The 22,632-nt window shown below is 33.4% G+C and overlaps 1 protein-coding gene across 1 annotated transcript; it reads left to right on the top strand.

The window, feature by feature from the left end:
• The first annotated feature begins 19,223 nt into the window (after positions 1-19,223).
• LOC123556981 (uncharacterized) lies at positions 19,224-21,579 on the top strand. The gene is made up of 3 exons (XM_053543290.1): positions 19,224-19,514; positions 20,018-20,125; positions 20,475-21,579. Exons 1-3 carry the CDS (start codon positions 19,512-19,514, stop codon positions 20,796-20,798), a joined length of 435 nt encoding a protein of 144 aa, XP_053399265.1. The 5' UTR covers positions 19,224-19,511; the 3' UTR covers positions 20,799-21,579.
• The last annotated feature ends 1,053 nt before the right edge of the window (positions 21,580-22,632 follow it).

Raw genomic sequence — 22,632 nt, 5'->3', positions numbered from 1 at the left:
GTCTATTGTAACTTAATTGTTTATACTGCTGCCTTACCTTATACATCTTCGGGTACCCAAGGGTGTCTTAATACGCTATTCGACATGTAGAGTAGGTAATATTTAAAGGTACCCGTGGGTATCCGTCGATGTGTTTTATCAATGAGGCTTACCAACGTGACTTTTTCGTTTCGTGTACACGCAGAAGATCGCTCGAATCGGGTAACATATTTTTGCTTAAAATTATCTTATGGATGCTTTCCTGGCCATAAAGAGTCTGCTAGATATTCTTGATACTTTTCTCAAACACTTTGCCCAAAATTTGTTGTTTTTTCACGGACGAAATGTGTAGGTAACATACACACTGGAATTTTAGCGAAGTGTTTGAAGACAATATTGACAAAGTCTGGCAGACATTTTGTGTCTTCGACGCTTTTTATTCTATTAAAATCCATCAAGAAACAAGGAATTAATAAAGCAAAAATGTAACGAATATATCTATTTCCCTCTGTGTAAAATTAGAATAACATTTGGTAATAATGAGAAGGTGTTGAATTCGTTGAATTCGAAAAGGACAACATTTATCAGGCCACTTACAATTTACTAAAGCGGAATTCTTCCTCACACAAATTGAACAGGGTCCCTGATCCCAAATGATCAAAAATATATATTAAAAAGACTCAAGTCTGGACACGACAATATTGAAAATTGTCCTCGACATGGAAGATCTGTAAGCGTTATGAAGCAAATGAAAATATGCTGTCACGGGATGCGCAATGCACAACTACTGAAGTGCTAGACATTGGTGTCTCTGTTTGGGAAACCTGAAGAATTCTAAAAAGATCTAGCGATGCAATGCGGATGCTCCGTATCTTCACAGACGAACGAAAACATCAATTGCCTTTAAAATATCAGAAGCAAAAGTGCAGGAGATACCGGAAGGACTGCTCTTCTGTTCGGTGTCCTGCTTTTTCTCAACTACTGGGCGCAGTTGTATGTAATGAGTGAAAATGCGCCATTATGGAAGAGAGAGCTGTAGGTAGTTTGCTATAGTCAACTCGTATAAATATAAGCCACATTGTGCAACATGTTCTCGTTTGTTTATCATGAGATTTAGCGAAATATCGCTCTATGGTTGTATGCGAGGTTCGGATTGTTTTATTTTCTAGATCTATACCTGTATTTATAAGATTTCAGTTCAAGTTCAAGCTTGTCCAAACCAATGTCTCGATAAAACCATTGATCATATCATTACAATATTTCGAAAGTATTTTGTACAAAAGTATTGTTGTCTTTACGTTGATGTAAAGTCATTTTGAAGAATATCACTTTAGGAAAGGATTAATTTTTTCCATCAGTAATGCATAAAAAGTACATAAGATGTTAAAACAAATATATTGCCAACATTTGTAATGAAAGGAAAATGATATTTTTTTATCGAAACAATCAGAATATACATATAATATATTGGCTGCTAAATGCGCATCAATGTTTTCGATAATCACGGACTGAATACCGAATTATAAAGAAAATGGAAAAATATTTGAATGTTTTATATACCCATTCAGTAATAATTGTATGATTAGCTGCAATTCATTATCAATAATAATAAAAAGTGGTTGAGAAAACAAATATTAAATGCTAGTTTTCATGCACTGGCATGATAAATATTGTGTACGTTTTTATTTTACCGTAGACTTGTTTGTTGTCTTCTCTTGTTATCTAAACCTAGGGACCATACGCCGCTTTTCATGGAATTACACACTAGGCATACAGACACTAAATAGAAAAATGGCGCGAAAAAGAATGGTAGTCGCATAATGGCGGATACAAATAGTCCTCAGTTTTTTCGCTGTGTAGAGCTATTTTCCTTATTTTCTTTGCATTTTTTGGGGTAAAATCACATGACAGATCTATGCTTGACATGAAGATAGCATTTTAATCATGAAATAACACCATGACAAAATTTTTCATGGAAACTTAGATCATACACCACCAGTATAATTTGGGGTCTCATTTTTAGCTGATTTTGCAGTTTGTGTGTTTGACTGAAATTATTTTTCTTGCATCAAACATGACCCCCACTTTTCTTTTGATTTTTAGTTAGCACTGACAATATTCTTCAAGAAAATGTAAGTTACAGAAATTTAAAATGGATCCTGATGTGTGCTGCGGTCATTGGAAATGGGTCAATTTCATAAAGAATAAAGAACAACAACTATTTAGTGTGTTATAACCAGAAAGTGTGGTTCTTCCAACTCCCCACTTATAACCACTAGTGTATCATTGAAGGTTTCATGTGCACCGCCGTATGAACACATCTGCTAAGGGGCGCGGACGGTAGCATGCATTTCCACTACCGTCCATGAATAGGCTTAATCGAACCGAGCCTGCAAGAGTTTCGTTTTTGTCGTGTTGAGCGACCTGTGGAGTTTCCACTTTTTCTGTTTTGTTGTTCCATCATGTGCATTACAAGATACTGATTTATTTACTGAAATATTTATGCTAAAATAGTGCAACAGTGTGCACTGTAGTTAGTATGGCTATTGGAATTGCAATTTTGACTTTAGACAGTCTTACCGGTTATTCAACTTCGACTAAATTTTATGGTGATGTTTAACTTAGTTACAAGGAAACTAAGGAAACTAATCCAGTTACTGAGCAATCCGCATACCCGCTAAGAGTGAAAGCATAATTTACTTCCAGTTTTTTTCTCTCAAAGGAATGAAAAAAGGACCAGCGTGCCCGATTCACAATTGTTTGTCGGTATATACTAGTATTTCCCTTAGGCGGGAATGTCAGAAAGATAACTTATGATATGTCGAAGGTATTCAAAAAGTAGACCATTTCTTTTGGTTTCAATATAGTTGTAGTATTACATACCATTCCTTCGGCAAAGTTTATTTAGATGTTGGTAAAAGTGCTTCCAACCTGGCAGTAAGTGGAGACTTGGGCTGGGTAACAGCTGATTCCAAGCACCAGGCTGAGGTGACCCGACTGTGGTGTAGATAAAAAAACCATTGAAAATGATAGATTTGTTACATTTATACACATGGTGTCTGTTAATAAATTTGTCTTGGGAAAAACATTCCTTGAGATTGTTCGAAAATATCGGTGTATGTGAATGTTTACTATTAAATAAACCATGCAAGGCAACATATATTGGAATGGAACAGAGGTTATTACATACTGACATTGTTAACTGGAAGAATAGTTTGCATTATGTTGATAAAAACATAAGAAATGGAAAGAAATAAAGAACATTTATAGAACCTGTAAAAATGTATTTAAAACTGAACAAGATGTATTGCTAGGGAACATTTAGGGCCTGTAACCTCCTTGTGGCAATAGCCTCGAAACTGGACGATATGTTTACCCGAAGTCCCTGTAAATGAACGCCTCTCTCTATACTGTGACTACAGAGACCCATTTTTAGCTCATCTGATTTTTTGAAAAAAAATGATGAGTTATTGTCATCACTTGAGCGGTTGTCGGCGTCGGCGTCGGCGTCGGCGTCGGCGTCGGCGTCTGCGTCGGCGTTGCCTGGTTAAGTTTTATGTTTAGGTCAGCTTTTCTCCTAAACTATCAAAGCTATTGCTTTGAAACTTGGAATACTTGTTCACCATCATAAGCTGACCCTGTATAGCAAGAAACATAACTCCATCTTGCTTTTTGCAAGATTTATGGCCCCTTTTGTACTTAGAAAATATCAGATTTCTTGGTTAAGTTTTATGTTTAGGTCAACTTTTCTCCTAAACTATCAAAGCTATTGCTTTGAAACTTGGAATACTTGTTCACCATCATGAGCAGACCCTGTACATTAAGAAACATAACTCCATCTTGCTTTTTGCAAGATTTATTGCCCCTTTTGGACTTAGAAAATCAGTTTTCTTGGTTAAGTTTTATGTTTAGGTCAGCTTTTATCCTAAACTATCAAAGCTATTGCTTTAAAACTTGCAACACTTGTTCACCATCATAAGTTGACCCTGTACAGCAAGAAACATAACTCCATCCTGCTTTTTGCAAGATTTATGGCCCCTTTTGGACTTAGAAAATATCAGATTTCTTGGTTAAGTTTTATGTTTAGGTCAACTTTTTCTCTTAAACTATCAAAGCTATTGCTTTGAAACTGCAAAACACTTGCTGACCATCATAAGCTGACCCTGTACAGCAAGCAACATAACTCCATCCTGCTTTTTGCAATAATTATTGCCCCTTTTGGACTTAGAAAATCATTTTCTTGGTTGAGTATTATGTTTAAGTCAACTTTTCTCATAAACTATCAAAGCTATTGCTTTAAAACTTGCAACAGTTTTTCACCATCATAAGTGGACACTGAACATCAAGAAACATAACTCTATCCTGCTTTTTGCAAGAATGATGGCCCTTTTTAGACTTAGAAAATCATGGGTAGGACAATATTTCTATTACACAAAAAAAAATCAGATGAGCGTCAGCACCCGCAAAGCGGTGCTCTTGTTTATAAATTGTTTGTCAAATATTTGAAAAAGCATATCGGTTACACCCACAATTTCACGTTTTAGCCTATGTATGTTTAACGATAACGGATTGTTGACAATTCTCTGTTGCAAACTGATGCCATGTGCAGTCAAACCTGTGTTAAAAATCACCTCTGGACAAAGACCACCTGCCTCTAAAGACCACCTGTTTTGTTTCCTTTTTTAACATTGACAATGTATTTTAACCTGTGAATAAAGACCACCTCCCAATAAAGACCACATTTTGGCTTCCCAAGGGTGGTCTTTATCGACAGGTTTGACTGTATACAACATAGTTTGATACATAATTTAATAATAATAATCTTTTTTACAATATTTCCGTCCTTATTGTCATTGTAATTTGATAATGTTATATTTTCATTTGGTTAAGATTTTCTTAACCTATCTCTATAATAATAGAATGTTAATATGCTGTGTTGTAATTGTCTTAAAAATTAGAAAGCTTAAAAATAGTTTTCGGTTAGATGTTAGAGTAAATATCTTCAGTCAGTATAATCAGTATGATTATGACAGGGTAAAACTCTAATCGACGATGAGTTGTCAATATTTAAGTCTTTATGTTTACATGCAATTTACATTTTTGTAGTACAATTTCAAAGGTAATGGTAATTTTTATTTAACGTCTCCGTAGAAAAGCGTTTTAACCCTTTCGATCAATGAGTTCATACTTTTTTTTTCGTCTAAGTCAGAGAATAAGAATAAAATAACTTAGGTATAAGCGTTCCAGAGTAAACAATTGTGAAAAATGGTACAATATGAAGAAGAATGAAAAAGAGTGTTTATTTGTATTAAAATGCTCAAAAGCATCAGTATTACATAGTGATGAAAATATTGCAAAGCATGACCAGATGGCGAGATTGCAGTGTTGCGCCCCAGCAAACACACGACGTCGCAAAGACGTCTTTTTATAGTTGTTTTGGGGTCGCGACGTCGGTGACCAGAATCCGACGTTGTTCCAACGACTTTACACCGACCAAAGTCCGACGTCCCTATCCCGACGTTGTTCCAACGGCTTTACAGCGACCAAAATCCGACGTCGCTAATTCCGACGTTGTTCCAACGGCTTTACAGCGACCAAAATCCGACATCGCTATTCCGACGTTGTAAAAACGTTGGAACAACGTCATTAGATCTACTGAAACTTTAAAATATTTCAAGCTGCAAAAATAATTTCATTGTGTGAATACTTTATTGCATTTTTGTCGTTTAGCGCTATTCGTCATGTCGTGAGGTTAGTAACATTAACCATCTAACAAAAACTCAAAAGAGTTCCGCCCCAGTTTTCCGACGTGTTCAAAAATTGACCAATAAAAAACGGTCTAGCTCACGTCCTTTTTGCGTCCTTCATGTTGTTGATCGAGTTTTAAAAATTCGTGAGATTAAAAAAGCGCCCGGACGATTTTTATGAAATCATGCTTTCCCCCTGAAGATTTTGTTATTTTTTTACAGCGTTTTTTTTTTGTCATGACGTTTTTAAAACTGGTGAATTATAGTATAACTTATATTGTAATATTTTCGCGTAGGCCCCTTTTCCCCGGAATTTGTATGTTGACATTGTTGGCTGAGAGGAAAAATTAAAAATTAGCATTTTAGGCTAAAAAAGGGACAAAATTAAAATATCGCATCGATAAGACAGACTGTCAATTTTTTGTAGTTTTTTACTTTTTTATACATGAAAAAAATTTTAGAACTTCCCTAAATTTAAAAAAAGGTTTTTTGACAAAGGGGTTTTTGTTTATAAATTCATATGCTTATTCAAACATTTACTGCCATTTTATGTTGATATCTGCCCCAAAAACGCTTTACTCACTGGGGGTGTGGGTAAAAATTTTTTTGGGGGTATGATATAGGACTAACTAGATGGTTTTTTAAACAAAATCCGTTGTAGTTTTTATTTTAAAACTGATAGACAGTGAGGGTGATCCATTTTTTTTTGTAAAAAAGTGATGTTTTTCTAACTGCTAAATATTTTAAAAAAGATTTATAAATTTTTTTTTTTTATATTCGGTCAAATTCTATCAACCCCAAAAGTCTGTATTAAAAAAAGTCCTTCCCACCCCCCCTTCGCATAATAACGTGCAAGATTCAAAAACGCCATCCACACACACAAAAAAAATTTAACAGAATGCCAGTGTGAACGGTTGTTCCTTATCAAAAGGCAACAAAATTGCCGAATATCTTTTTGTCGCGTCACCATATTGAAAAAAAAATCAACATTTTAACATTTTGTTTTAGTAAAGCCTTGCGTGACGTCACATGTTTTAAGTTTTCCCCAAAAAACCCGCCAAATAAGTTTAGAATTTGAACGCGACAGTCAGTTACACATGCCCCCGAAACATCCTGTTACTTTGTTTGGGGGACTCTCCATATAATATAATTTATTATTTGCCACTTTCTTTACGCCGATGATTCTCTTAAAGTAAATAATAGCCCAACTTTTGATGGGGATCCTAGGAAATGTGGGTAACTTTTCTACGGGCAGTATCCCCATTTTGCGTCAAACACTCGAAAGACCAAAATAGTTGAAGCTTTTTCCGATGAAATTTTCATCGTGCCAAAACGTTTCTGCACGGGTTTTAAAATGCCTTATTTTTAATTGAAAAATTCAAAAAAATTCTTTATTGAACGGGGATTAAATTTGTAAATGATTTATGCCAAAATTATCAAATAATAAAAAATTATTATTTTCGGGTGATTTAAATGTTGTAGTACGTAAATGTTTAAAATTTTCCGTGTCTTACAAAAATATGCAAAAAAACGAAAAACCAAAACTTAACATACTGTGCCCCTGTGTTTTTTTTTTCCATTTTTTGGTCCTAAAAGTTTTGACGTTTAGATTGCCCGACAAATATAAAAAAATCTAACGGGCAAATTTAAAATTTGACTAATATAGTAACATAACCTCGGCAAAAACCCTGGGATTTTTTTTAAAAAGACTTTGGTAGGTCTGGTATAGTCACAAAGTTTTCTTTAAACCTTTCCCCTGCTCAGTTTCTAAAATGAACTAAAACCACTTTTTATTTTGGACAGTCCCTCTATTTTTCGAAGGGGGGTTCACGAAAATTTACTGACTGATGCGAACAGTGCAACCATGATCTCCCTGCACAGATTGGGGCGGGACTTGGTCTGCACGGTAAAAAAAGGCAAAATCCTTGTTGCAGTGGGCAAAAGGGTTAAAAACCGTAAACTTTTTGTGAAATGATTCAATTTTTGTTTTACATCTAAAATAAGAAAAAAAAAAAAAAAAAAAAAAAAAAGGGGAAAAATTAGATTATTAAAATACTTTTTTTAAAAATTTTTTTGCTGTTGACATTTTTTCCATTTTCTGCTTTTGGGAAGAACACTAGGGGGGGACTGTGAATAAATTTTTAAACTTCTGCTTAAAAAACCTTTACTCATGGGCCAGGGGCACAGTTTTACTTCAAGGATATCTGGTGTTTGAAAAGTAAGAAATATTACCTGTATTTTATTCCCTTTAAATAAAATATGCTGAACTTAACTGAAACCATCTAAATCGTGTTTCACAAGCTTTTTTTGTGCATTTTTTAAATTTTAAAGAATTTTTAAGAGATGAAAAATAATGATTATGCAAGAGTTTATTTGTTTTTTAAATTTTTGTTAAAACCCACTTAGGGTGAGCTCGTTAGTCCCACTTTCGTGTATTTGCTTGTGTCTGTCGATTTTGTTCGACCATACTTATACGCTGAACCAAATCTTGTTTTTTTTGGGCATGAAGTTCCCTAAGTGAAAGGTGTGCCATGCGTAAACCCCCTTTTATTCCTTCTCAAGGTAAAGGTCACAGTTAAAGGGCCTACGGTCATACTGAATTTTGTCCAGAGCAGTTTTTCTTCATGATGGTGGGTTTTTTGATGTAATTGGCATAAATTTTTCATTATGAGAGGGATTTCATGCGCAAGAACCGGTCCTGCCCAAGGGTCCATTTGACACGGGCGGGTAAACACCTGCTCCGGGGGCATATTTGTCTTATTGTTTTTTTTTTTAGTGATATAGTTTTAAAATTGTACCTTTTTATTAAACTTTTTTCACAAATTCTTCGTTTACAGGTGATGCAAAAAACTAATGACCATGTTAACATCAGAAAAAGAAAACTGGGAAAGAAAGGACAAATTTTTTTCGACTTAAAGGGTTAAATATTTAAGAAATGATATTTGATCATTTTTTACGTAGAATGGTGTTGTAAGAATAAAAACTTTAGCTTTGAATGCCCCCGCCCCCAATGTTTCTGGTTCAAAAATTTTGAAAACTCAGTATTCCAAAATTAATTTTGCATCGGGCTCCCCCAACCACTGTAAAAACCGTTAAAATTTTTGTGATAAGAAAAGAAATAGTATGTCATGCATTAAAATGATACCCGTCACCTTACCAAAATTTTAATTTTATACAAAAATTTCTATGTATGGAAAATTAATCTTCTTTTTTAAAACAAAACGTTTAAGTTTAATGGTGTTAAAAGTTTATTTTCCCCTGCTAGACATGGACCGGAAAGGGGACTAGGAGTGGGAGAAGTGCTGTGACTGATAATGCCTACAATAAAAATCCATTCAAAAAAAAAATCTGAAATAGTGAAATGAAAAAAATTTATGACTTAATACTGTATAATCTGCTCAAAAACACAAAATTTAAATTTTAAAATGTGAAAAAGCAAAACAGTTCTATTACAAAAAAATCTTTCAGTAAATTCTAAATGCAGCTGAAAGTAATCAAAAATGTGTAAAACGGCAATTAAGTTTGTTTTTTTTTGTATAAAAAACAAAGAACTTGTATCCAATTCATTTTCTAGATCACGTGTTTTTGGAATTTTTTTCAGAAAATTTAAATTCTACAAGGTGAAAAATTTCAAATAGTAAAACTCAAGAAAAAAAGTTTGCACAATGTTTTTTTTTTTCAAAAATTTCCCGTGTTTTTTTTCATTGTTTTGGCCTCCATTACACTTAAACTTTACTTTTATTTTTCTTAATATTTTTTTTGAATGGTTAATTACTCATTCAAGGAAAAACAAAAATTTGTTGGGTTAAGGTTAATGTTGTCTAAACTAAGTGATGGCAATTTTATCCATTAAAAAAAAAGTTTAAGTGATTTTGGGGAAATAAATTTAAAAAAATTTTCACTAAATCATATTAAAAGACCTGGCTAAATTATAAATGAAAAAAAAATTTATTTTGTTCAGATTTTTTAATAGAAATTTTTTTTCAAGATTTTTTATTAAAACATTTTCGGAAACTGCATAAAAAATGCCGCATTGGGCCTTTTAACTTTACTATTTGAACTATAAGAATAGTTCCCCCCGATACGGCACCGCTTTTTTGTCACCCTTGGTTAAGTTTTTTTGGGAACGTTTACATTTTGGCAAAACCTTTGGGATAAAGGTTTGAAACTTTTTAACACTTGTTTTCTCACCATACCAAATTTTTTTTGGGAAGGGCACATAACTCTGTCAAGGACTTTTGCGAATTAAGGTCCTTTTTTTCCTACAGTTATTTTTTTTAACGTTTGACAACATTGAAACTTTTATCATTTTATTTTTATTAACCATATCGATCCGTAGGTAAAATAATAAATCTTACAAGTATTTTGGGGATCTTTTTGGACTTGGAAATTTTTCAATTTTTTACCCGTCCTGTTTTGTGAAAAAATTTGTGTGTGGGTTTGAAAATTTGAACACTTTCTTCTTACATCATGATTTTCCTCTGTGGCAAGAGCAGATAACTCTTTCAAGAGTTTGGATAAATTATGGCCTTTTTTTTCTTGAAATTGGTTCAGTTTGCTACAAAATGTGTTTGTCAAAAATTTTTTACATAGGGTTTGAAACTTTGAACACTTACTTATTATTCATATTTCCATCTGTAGGGAAGAGCAGATAACCTTGTCAAAGAGTTTTTATAAATTATGGCTTTTTTTTTTGGTTGGAACTTGGTTCGTCAACTTATTGGAATAATTAAGCAAGATAATCCTTAAAAAAACAATAAATTTGGCAGAAAGATAACTAAATTTAAATATGGGGAAAAAAATTTTTCATTCCCGTTGCATTTTTTAAACCAATCTAAATTTTATTTTTCACCCCCTTTATCACATTTTTGTGTCAAATACACATTTTCTGCTAAACTTTTTTAAAGGAAATGTTAAAAAATTTTTCCCCCCCAAAGGGTGAGTAACTTTAAAATTTAGCTAACTGTACAAAATAATGCAGAGCTATCTTATTGTTTTCTGTCCATCTAAGATCAGATTTCACAGACCAAATGTGGTATCGAACCAGTATTTCTTGAATTATTTAAAAAAATTTAGGCGTTTTTACTCATTTATGGCTATTGTTTTAATGCATTTTGTCAAACATAAAGTAATTGTGTAGGGATAACGCATGTTTTTTTGTGCTACAACACCCAGAAAAACCCCAGGGATTGGGTTTTGGGACCCAAGCCCGGTACCAATATTCCCGAGGGGTTTGAGATGTTAAAAGAAATAACTGTGCTAATGCTATTTGGGATAAAAAGCAAAACCCCAATAAATGAAAAATATTGTCCCTCACGTCTTAAAATCCCCTGAAAAAGTGCGGAAAGTTTGTTTTTACTTACTCTTTCCTTTTGAATTATTTTTTTTGGGGCCCTAATACGTTTTCGCTTTGCCACGAACCGCATAAATAAAAAGGTGTTTAAAAACCTGTGACGCGAGAATCTCTTGTTAAAACCGTTTTCTCTCCCTTTAAACACCCCCGAAAAGGACTAACAGCATTTTATGCTAGAATTCTGATAAAGTTTCTTCACCTATTCAAGTTTTTAAAATAGTTAAAAATGCTGTTTTGACGCTCTTTTTTTTATGCATACCTTATTAATTCAAGCAAAATGGTTGCCCTTTCCACAAGTGTTCATCGTTGTATTCATTATGAAATATTTGTTAAAAAGCATTTTAAAGTCATTGACTGTTGCTGTCCCCAAAACTCTTTTTTCGAACATCTCAACAAAAATTTTTTTTGATCGAATGGTATAGTACTTTTATAAAAAAAAATTTCATTGAATCAATTTAGTTTGTTTTCTTACTAACCCAGTTGTTAAGATACGCTTTGTGACATTCTATTATTCAGTACACTTTGTTTAAAACCATAACTTTTGGGTTTTTTTTTGCTTTTAGCGAAACAAAATTGAGAAAAGTGTCATTTAAATTAAAAAATACATCTTTCCAAAGTTGTGAAAAAATGTCGTTCCAACCCTGCAAAGTGTCAAAAAACTTTACAACAAAGAAAAAAATACGTCTTTCAAACTTGTTTAAAAAAAACTTCCTTTCCAAGGTGGCAAAAAAGACGTCAAGCACCTTTCATTTTCAACCAAAAAACAAATTTTTCCAAAGTTTTGAAAAAAATGTCTTTTCCAACTTGTGAAAAAAACGTCAAAACCCCAAACCTTTTTATTTTCAAACCAAAAAAAAACGTTTTCAACGTTTTGGCAAGACGTCTTTTCCAAAGTTAAAAAAGAGTCTTTCCCAAAGTTTTGACAAGACTCAAAGCACCTTTCATTCAAAACCAAAAACAACGTTTTTTACAACGTCGGAAAAGACGTCATAACAACTTGTAACAACGTGGGTGTTTGCTGGGGCAGTTCTTGGGGGATTTATAAATTTTTTTTTCAAATGGTTGTCGAAAAATTTGGGAACATTTATAAATAAGCCCCCTTTACATAGTCCTCGCAAGAAGAAAATGTATAAAAAACACCTTTTAAAATCTCTTTTTGCGGGAAAACATAATTTAAAGTACCATATGTCACCAAATTTTAAAGTTCTCGAATTAGTGGTCTCTGTCAGAGTTTGGGCAGTTTTATTTGAAGTACTTTGGGTCGTAAAAGAGCTCAAGCATCTTGTAATCATTTTGTACATATTCAGTCTTCCTTATTAATAGTGTACTTCAAAAGATATTAGAAACAAAACCTCAAAGCGCTGATGGTGGTGCAATTTTTGTTTAAAAATATTGCAAAGAAAGCGACAACTGGGAACTGTTAATATAAAACCCAAAAAACTTTTTTTTGCATTTTTTTTTTATTTGCTTGGTTTTAAAAATTAAACCTTTTTTACGCCCTTTGTTTCAAAAACCCCTGATTCATCTTTTAAAATTTTTTGATCCTTTTTTAATTTGTGACGAAAACACAAAATAAATTACATCGAAGATGTTTTACTATGAATAATAGTTTAAACTTTTTCTCCAAAACATTCAGCTTTTAAATTTCTTTTTAAAGCTTTTGGGCTGCCTGTCATGAAATTTTTATATACCACGATTTTCCGTATCAGATAGCTGTGGTTTATGAGACTTTTTTAAAGAAAACAAAACAAACAAGCACCAAAATTAAACATTCAAATGTCAGCTCTGAGCCGTGTATTTTAGAGGTGCATTAATTATCACTCCATCTGTTATACTCAAAAGTTCGCTAGACATGACATGACAGCAGGCTTCGCAAAAATGCTGGACATTAAGTCAGACAAACTTACAATTTTAGTCAGACCGAGAAAAAAGTCGAAAAATATGTAACTGGCGAAACGAAACCGTTTTAATTTGTATATGTTGAGCGCAAATAACCAATCTGCGCTATTTACCAAACGCGCAGCACATAACAAATTTTTGTAAGTTGGTTATATGCGCAACGATTTACCAATCGTTGCGCAGGATAAATTTAATCTGCGCGATTTGCCAAATGCGCAGCGCAAATAACAAATGTCACTTTATATATCAGAAGTTTGCATTTCGTGTTTGATAAATCATTCAGTTGGTCAATTTATTAATAAATATAGATGTCAAATGCTGAATATCTTGGTACTTAAACTATATGTGTCATAAATTTGTTTCTACATTAGTAAATTCACGGCAGCCGGTCACCAGGTTTCAATACCTCTGATCTTATACAAGATGCAATAAAACCCAAACATGCGTGAAGGTGTGATTTCCTCCAGCCTGCACACGTCGTCCTCTGGTATGTTTTAGGCTATTTTTATAATTTTCTACTTCACCCGAGCACACACTTAGCAAAATATCGTTTTTTATTATATTGAAATATCTTGAAATTTCACAATAATATTCTTTTTACCAACGGACGCATATCTCTAAACATGTCTAGATAAAGATGAAATAAAAAAGTCACAGAATTAAAAGAAAATTCTTACAGATCTTATCTATATTTTTCATTATTATTATTTTATAGCACAAATCGATTGAATAGAATGTAGGCCTAATTTTCATCAAAACGTAAACGAAATTTTATATTTTGTAGCTGCACAAGATATACATTCTATTAGCGCAGGACATATGTCTTGCACAGATAAATTAAAACATAATAATTTTTCGTTTTCGTTATGACGGAAATCACTCTTGTTTCTATCTATTTCTACTACATTTTTAAAAGGTACAGAAATGATATGTTTTATAAATTAAATATATTTGAATTCAGGATTTGCTATTAACGCAGAACTGACATCCCGCGCGGGTTACAGAATTAAAATTACATTTGTCTTTGCAAAAGCTACAACTTTAGTCTGTAACCATAAAACAAAATTAAATTTAGCACGGTTTATGAAAGATATTCAAGTAATCAGGATCATTTCCAGATTTTTTATTAGCACAGGGCCGACATCCGCGCAAGATCATTACAGATGTAACAAAATATTCATTTGGCAAAAGCTACAATTACAGCCTGTAATCACAAAACAATGATAAAGTTAGCATGGTTTATGAAAGATATCCAAGTTATCAGGATTATTTCCAGATTAACACATCTTGCGCAGATAACAAATGTAATATTTCGTTCTCGTTATGACGAAAACCCCTTTTCTTTCTAATTATTTTCTACTCTGAAAACATTTTTTTTAAGTTGTTACATAAATAGTATCTTTTAGAAATGAAATGTTTGAAATATCGACGTCATTTCAAGATTTGCTATTAGCGCAGGACCGACATCCCGCGCAGGATACATATGTAACAAAATATTCATTTGGCAAAAGCTACAATTTCAGCCTGTAATCACAAAACAATGATAAAGTTAGTATGGTTTATGAAAGATATCCAAGTTATCAGGATTATTTCCAGATTTTTTATTAGCTAGGGCAAACACATCTTGCGCAGATAACAAATGTAATATTTCGTTTTCGTTATGACGGAAATCACGCTTCTTTCTATTTTTTTCTACTCCGAAACATTTTTTTATGAAGTTACATAAATAGTATCTTTTAGAATTGAAATATGTTTGAAATATCGGCGTCAGTTCAGAATTTGCTATCAGCGCAGGAACAACATCCCGCGCAGGCTACGGATGAAACATTATATTCAGATTTTCAAAAGCTACATTTTAGATCGTAATCGAAAAACGAAGTAAAAGTCAAAATGGTTTATAAAAGATATTCAAGTTATTGGAGTAATTTTCAGAGTTCTATTAACGCAGGACACACATCTTGCGCACCTACAAAATGTAAATGTAAAATTTCGTTCACATTTTGACGAAATTTATTAGTTATTCTATCTGTCTCACTATCAAAAAATAAAAAAATGATATAAGTATAAAAGATCTGTAAGAATCGTCTTTTAATTCTGCTTATTTTTGATTTATTTTTAATCTTGACCATGTCAAGAGATATGCTCACGTTGTTAAAAAAGAATTTCAATATGATGAAAAAAGCGATATGGTGAATTGTGGTAAGTGTGTGGCAATTCAGTCTTTTATGTAAGTCTCGGATCCTTTATGTTCTATATCCGGTATAAAATGACTGCGTGTGATCGAATGAAGTAAAAAATACCTTTAGTTATAAAAAGAATAGAGAGGACGATGTGGCTATCCGAAGGAAATCACACCTTCACGCATGTTTGAGTTTTATTGCATATTGTATCATACAGCAGATATTGAAACCTAGGGACCGACTCCCATGAATTTACTGATGTTGAAATAAATTTATGACACATTTTTAACACCAAGATTTGCAATATCAGTCTGTTATTGTTAAACAATTTAAAAGTTAGCATGGTTTATGGCAGTTATTCATATTATCAGAGTAATTTCCAGATTTTCTATCAGCGCAGGGCACATCTTGCGCAGCAACAAAAATTCGTTCACGTTCTGGCGAAAATTACTCTTTTATACTACAAAACATTAAAAATATCAATACGATCTGTAAGAAATGATCAATATATATTTGAAATATCGGTGTCATTTCAGGTTTTGATATTAGCGCTGGATCGACATTCCGCACAGGCTACGGCGTTTAAAAGTTAAAAAAGTAAAGAAAAAAAAAATAAAGAAAAAAACTTGTGTTATTAAATATACTTTGGATATTTTGTATCATTTTAAAGTTTTTTAACACATATGACAAATGACTCTTAATACCGTCGTCAACAGAAATTTTTAGTCCATAAACTACAAGGGATGTGAGCATCTCAATGAAATTACCGCATAAAAACGCTAATTTACTTTAAAAAAATGTTTTTCTTGTTCTTTACAAATTAAGCACAGTCAATTCACACCTTTACGCGTGCCTGATCACCGTCAGTTTTAAAATTAAACAGTTTTATGTAGGCCTACAAGTCTAACCCTCTAATGATATTCAATCTTATCGGGAGATATCATCCATATGTTAAAAGCGCAGACTCATTTACCAAACGCGCAAGACAGTTACCCTGCGCATATAAGAAATATATAAGGTTGCTCGATTTACAAATCGTTGCGCAGATAACAAATTGGTTATTTGCGCTGCGCGATTTACCAAATGCGCAGATTGGCTATATGCGCGTAACATATACATCAATCCAGATATATTGAGACACACCATGAGAAAATCAACATAGTGCGTTTGCGACTAGCATGGATCCAGACCAGCCTGTGCATCCGCGCAGTCTGGTCAGAATCCATGCTGTTAGCTTTCAAAGCCTATTACAACTAGAGAAACCGTCAGCGAACAGCAAGGATTCTCACCAGAGTGTGTGGATCCGCAGTTTGATCTGGGTTCATGCTGGTCACAAATGCACTATGTTGTTTTTCTCATGGTGCGACTCGAATGAATATAGCTGAAGTGAGCAGAATCTGTCTTGAAACAATTCAATTTTTAAGTTGGTCAGATCTGTTATCCGACGACTTGCAGTCTGACAGATTGCCGTTTCAAAAAGGCGGGTATTAGTATCATCGCTGCGCCCACTTTCACGGGCTTACAAGTTGATGAAATCGTGATACAGTAGCACAACTTAGTCAAAGCGAGTTTGCAACATTTGTCACATTGAACGACCTGTGGGTTTCCACGTTGATAATTCGTGTTTTGTCAGACGAAATTGTACCGGAATACTCTATGCATACATATAGTATCTTATATTGTACATTTGCATTTTTGTTCACTCTCGTATTGCTAAGCATGTTTTAGTATATTTTGTTCTTGATATAACGATGAACTGTACATGTTCAAGTTATATCAATAATAACTGTCCTGTTCATAAAGCATCTCACTAAATTTGCGCTAATTAGTGTTAATTGGCAGTACCAACGCCTGAGGAAATCCATATCACTGCTGATTATCGATTTTCTATAAATAGCCTAATAAACATGTGTTCATATTTTTGCGTGCTTGAAACGAAAACGAGACAATGCAGTCGAAAATTCAGTAACATTCTTAGATCACTAGGGTTGCATTAATATATATTTTACAATTTGATAGCTATGACGAACATTTAAGTTTGTTCTGACATTTTTGAAAAATGTTACAACTTGTTGGAAAAGCTATCAGAGGTACAAACTGGTATTGTCTATGGACCGGAAATGTTTGGAAACTTTTCCGTTGAAATTCCGTTTCTATTTTTAGCCGCGGATTATTGCTAGCAGAAGTAATTGTTCTTTATCAAATAAAGCCTTAAATTTCGGGAGTTATACGTGTGACACTGCGGTTAGGAAACATTTTTGAATTGTCAGTCTGGATTCCCAGGCTAGGTTTCTTATATATATAAGCTACTTTTCTACGTTATAAGCTACGTGACTTCTGTGGTAGTACTATGCAATAGCTAATCAATATCATCGCTCCAGTTCAGGTGACATGAGGTCATCTTTTATTCACGTGACCATAAATTTGCATATTTGTATTCATACACGTGGTTGTTTTAATTAAAACGTTGACTTCAGTTTGTATTGATTTTAGTCGCCGAATTTACATTAAAAATGGTATTAAGGCATATATTGTAGCTTTGCATATTCTGCACGTTGTGTAGATAATTATTTACAGGGAAAGCTTGGAACTATTTTTGGTTGTGTTATTAGGATGGTCTTAAGAACTGACAAGATTTCTCAAACTGAGTATTCTTTTTGACACTGGTGGCAGCAGCCACCAAAAATACGACTTCTGTAATTCTTTACCAGTCTCAGAGCCCATATTTAGCTGGGTGTATAACAAATGCTTTTTAACACCCCAATCCCCACGCCCCTCGAAGGTGGGCATATTAAAATCGCACTGTCCGTCCGTACGTGCGTGCATCCAATAAATTCTTGTCCGGGCTGTAACTCTGTCACCGATAAAGTGATAATGAGATGACGTGTCATGCGCAAGACCCAGACCCCTAGCTCTAAGGTCAAGATCACACTTAGAGGTCAAAGATTACCAGGGTCTATTTCGTGTCCGGTCCATAACTCTGCCACCCTTACGGGATTTTAAAATAACTTGGCATAAATGTTTACCATAATGAGACAATATGTCACGCGCGAAATTTAGACCACTAGCTCCAAGGTCAAGGTCACACTTACAAGTCAAAGGTTGATAGTGTCTGTTTCATGTCCATTTCATAACTGCCATTCATCAAGGGATTTTGAAATAACTTGGCATAAACGTTCCCCATAATGAGACGACGTGTTATGCGCAAGATCCAGACCCCTAGCTCTAAGGTCTAGGTCACACTTAGAGGTTATAAAAGTTAACATGGTATGTTTCTTGTCTGGCCCATAACTCTGCTATCGATGAAGGGATTTTAAAATAGCTTGGCATAAATGTTCCCTATAATGAGATGATGCGTTATGTGCAAGACCCAGACCACTAGCTCCAAGGTCAAGGTCACGCTTACAAGTCAAGGGTTAAAATGGTATGTTTCTTGTCTGGTCCATAACTCTGCCATTTATCAAGGGATTTGAAAATAATTTGACACAAATGTTAACCATATTGAGAAGGTGTGTCGCGCTTATGACCAGGGTCTCTCAGGTCAAGGTAACACAAATGATTCATACCTAAACTACTCTGGCTATTTTGCGCAGACAACGGTAGCATTCTGGGGCACGCTTCGGGGGTCATACGTCACAGTCTAATAGTGACAGCTCTTGTTTATTATCATTTTAGAATATGACTATACTGTTTGTATAGTTAAACATGTGAGACTTAGATAAACAATTAATTTGAAATTGTATTGTATTATGTAAATGATCATTTAATTTTGTTATTTACATAAGGTCTATCATGTTAAGCATTGTGTACAAGTTTGGTCACACCCTGCTTAAGCCCCCACCCTGAATCAGTTTAAGCAGGGTGTGACCAAACTTGTACACAATGCTTAACATAATAGACCTGTTTTTAAACTGCTTTTATCTGTAAATCCTTCTTGTTTTTAACACTATCAACTGTATTTATACTGCAATACACACCGTGTATTACTTTTATCCTCCTATCCAATCATGTACAGGCGCGCAGCTGCACATAATACTCGCAGAGAGGAGTACTGCAGTATAAATAGATAGATAGATATATATTAAGCCTCTCAAATAAATCAATGACTTGATCAAAATCTGATCAACAACCTTTAACTATCAGTTTAAATCAAAACAATATTAAACAGAAAAAAATCTTGATAGGCACGGAGGACGAAGTTAACATCGATCGAGTTTGTTTGACAAGGATTTAAAACTGACAATTTACTATAGAAGGGTGTATAGCTCATCGAGCACTGCGTGCAATGTATCATAAAATAACTTAAACGATGTCTTCAGCTTAAGGTCATATTTCACACTGGACTATAGATATATGGTAGGTGGATAAATATATTCATTTGTATTAGACTAGAATTTTAGCATTAAATAAGCAACAGTGTATGAGTATTTTACAGTCAGGATAAGGCAGTACATTAATGTTTTAACATCTCCACGTCGTGTTAGAAATTTAGGATGTTTTTTATTTTAAGCGATCGAAATTTTATAGTTTCATAAATCTTGACATTTTAACTTCTGATAAACATGTAAATACATATATTCTAATAGCATACAACTGAGCTAGAATTTCAAAAAAAAATCTTTGAAGCTTATTTAAATTATTGTCAGGCCGTCTTCTACCCGTGTAAGATTATAAACAGGCGCGTGCATGACCAGCTGAAATTTTGGTATCGTTCTAAAAGAGGAGCGCTCTTGATCCGTATGGGTTCGAACCCAATACCTGCGTTTTGTTTAAAAAAAACAACTATTGAAATTCACACAAATATACTGTATATGTATCACTACTTAATTTATTACGAGAGACGATGTAATATTTTGCAGGGGCGGATCATGTTGGAAGGTATCACGGTCGTCTCGACGTTTCCGTTCCTGCTGCACGTGCTTACAGCAGTTGGAGTTGTATTTGAGGTGGCTTCTTCTTACTCAAAAGTAAGTATCAAAATTCTTAGGTGTTGAAATTTACTGAAGTAAGAAAAATATATAGTGTCACGCTAGTGTATGCGGATGTGTACATATACAGAGCGGTACCAAGTTTCCGATTTTTGAACAGTATGATCCGGTTGTTAGGTCCCCACTTCCTTAATACACTTTATCATTTTAATACCTTATCCTTTGCTTGCTGTCTGTTTATTTTTACTTTTAACTTTCATAAGGATTAATTAAACATTAAACGCAGTCAACAAAGTTGTGGAAATCAGAGATTTCTTAATACCATAATTCAGAATATTTGAACGTTAGAATAGATTTGGTACTACAATAAAATAAAACTTCTTTGTAGGATGACGTCATTAGCTACTGGATAGATGCTGCCCTCAACTGCTACAGTCTAGTACCCAGGAACAGTCCACTCTCACATTATCTCACCTATGTTCAAGCTACCCTTGCCATTGTTGCGTTCTTGGCTCATACATCCAACAAACTCGAAAAGAGGAAAATTGGATATGGAATATTATTAATAATGTACACAGTGACGCAATTAAGACTTCTATTCTGGGGATTCGGAATTGAAGTAATAGCATATCTTTATACAAATATTACAATATTTTCTATTCTAGTGCTATATAACGATTCTTTAAGACTAAAAAGTATCAAAGGTACCTAGGACGATGGAGGATGGACGTCTAATTAACTTTCAGTGGAAATATGGTCTGAAGACGATGAACAGAGATAACTAGATTCCTTACCAAGTTCATCAAAGTTTAATGCCTGAAACTTTTTTTTTCATTTTGCTCTGTCATAATTAAATTAGTACAGGGAAGTAATAAAACTATGCATGGATATATGAATATTTATTTGTAGCTAGATACATCTCTGCAAAATTTTATCAGTAAAGACATGCTATAAACAAACTTACGACAACTTAAATATTTGCTTTTCCAAGTTTCAGATTTTTAAATGTTGATAAACATCTTAAAATGAATATTCAGTATTGATGTTACGGCTCAGATAGAATCTTTCTTTAATTCCTAATAAATGTAATATAAAATTTGCTATCCAAGTTTCAGTTTCAAACTCAGCCGAGACCGGAAAATATTTTGTGAACTTGGAGTCTGTCTATAAAGACCACTGTGGTTTTATTTCAGATTAAAACATAACATTATTTTCTGTGTATTTTGACCTGTGACTTGTGCTCATCTTCAAATAGACTACTTCTGGAACCACTTAGTGGTCATGATATACAGGGTAGACTATACACGGATGTAACACAGTAAACAAAAAAGAGAAAGGTGATTCTATGAATCAGGTTAAAGCTTTAAAATGCACTAAACTTAATTTTGTGATTTGATATGCAAAGAATATATACCTAATGTTAAGAATTTCAGATACATGCATTTTTAAATGTTTTGTTTTAGAATATTATAGAACATTAAAACTCAATCTTATGCCTTTGTTATGAACATATTTGCATATGTATCTCAGTAAGTTTAAAATGGACCAAAATATCTGAGATACTTTTGAAATAATGAATAAAATATTAACTGTTTGGTCCACCTTTTCTGCAACAATTTTTTTCCCCAGTTTCTCTTTTAAGCGATTTGTTCACACATTTTAGGGCAATTTATTCTCCAAATAGTGGAGCTAAAAATTAAGCTACAATTCACAAGAAATCATGTAGTAATAACAATTTTATATCATTTGTTATTTCTCAGTTTCAGGTAAGATAGGAGATATATTACTTTTTGCTTTGATGTTAAGCTGAGGTGTTGCATTGGTTTTAAAATTTGTTTGTAAGCTTATTTACAGTCCCCACCAGTAACCCATACAAATTTAGTAGTAATTTAAGTGGGAGGATAGTGATGCTCCAATTCCAGAAGTTTCACTGCTTCCTTAACCTGCAAGGTGTAAAGCACCATATACGGGTCTCTGAGCCCAATATTAGTAATTTTTAGTTGCAGCAAAATAAAGTGACTACAAACCGAAGATGAACATGAATCGGGCTGTTTCAATGTTCTGCATGTCTAGGACACTCTGTTACAATGGTTTAAATAATTAATAAAATGCATTCACTGGCTTGTTATGACGTTTTGACTGAATGATTGAAATACCAAAACTGAAATAAATACATGAACTTGACTTCCAAAAAACAATTTCTATATACCATTTTTACATCCCATAAATTTCATGTTTTAACTATATGGTAGTGCAAAATAAAATGAAATCAATAAATTTCCTTCTTTTTTTATTTATATACATGCAAAAAAATCAATTTAATAAATAAATCAATACAAATATTAACAAAATAGCACTTTGAAGCAAAAAAAAAAAAAAAATAAAAAAAAAAAAGCGAAAAATGTCTTCATACTAATCTAAGTGACAAGAAATAAGTGGCAAGAAATAATCATTTCAGTGATAAGCGACAAGAAATAAGTGGCAAGAAATAATCATTTCAGTGATAAACCACCAGTATATCATTACTTTACAACATACTATGCACA

Source organism: Mercenaria mercenaria, chromosome 5 (assembly GCF_021730395.1).
Source record: "Mercenaria mercenaria strain notata chromosome 5, MADL_Memer_1, whole genome shotgun sequence".
NCBI classification, from domain to species: Eukaryota; Metazoa; Mollusca; class Bivalvia; order Venerida; family Veneridae; genus Mercenaria; species Mercenaria mercenaria.
The sequence above is the reverse complement of the archived record's forward strand: the minus strand, read 5'-3'. Positions and strand labels throughout refer to the sequence as shown.

Excerpts from the sequence above, each read along its gene's own strand:
- LOC123556981 (XM_053543290.1), top strand. Across the intron at positions 20,126-20,474 it reads TGGCTTCTTCTTACTCAAAA|GATGACGTCATTAGCTACTG; the intron begins GTAAGTATCAAA and ends ACTTCTTTGTAG.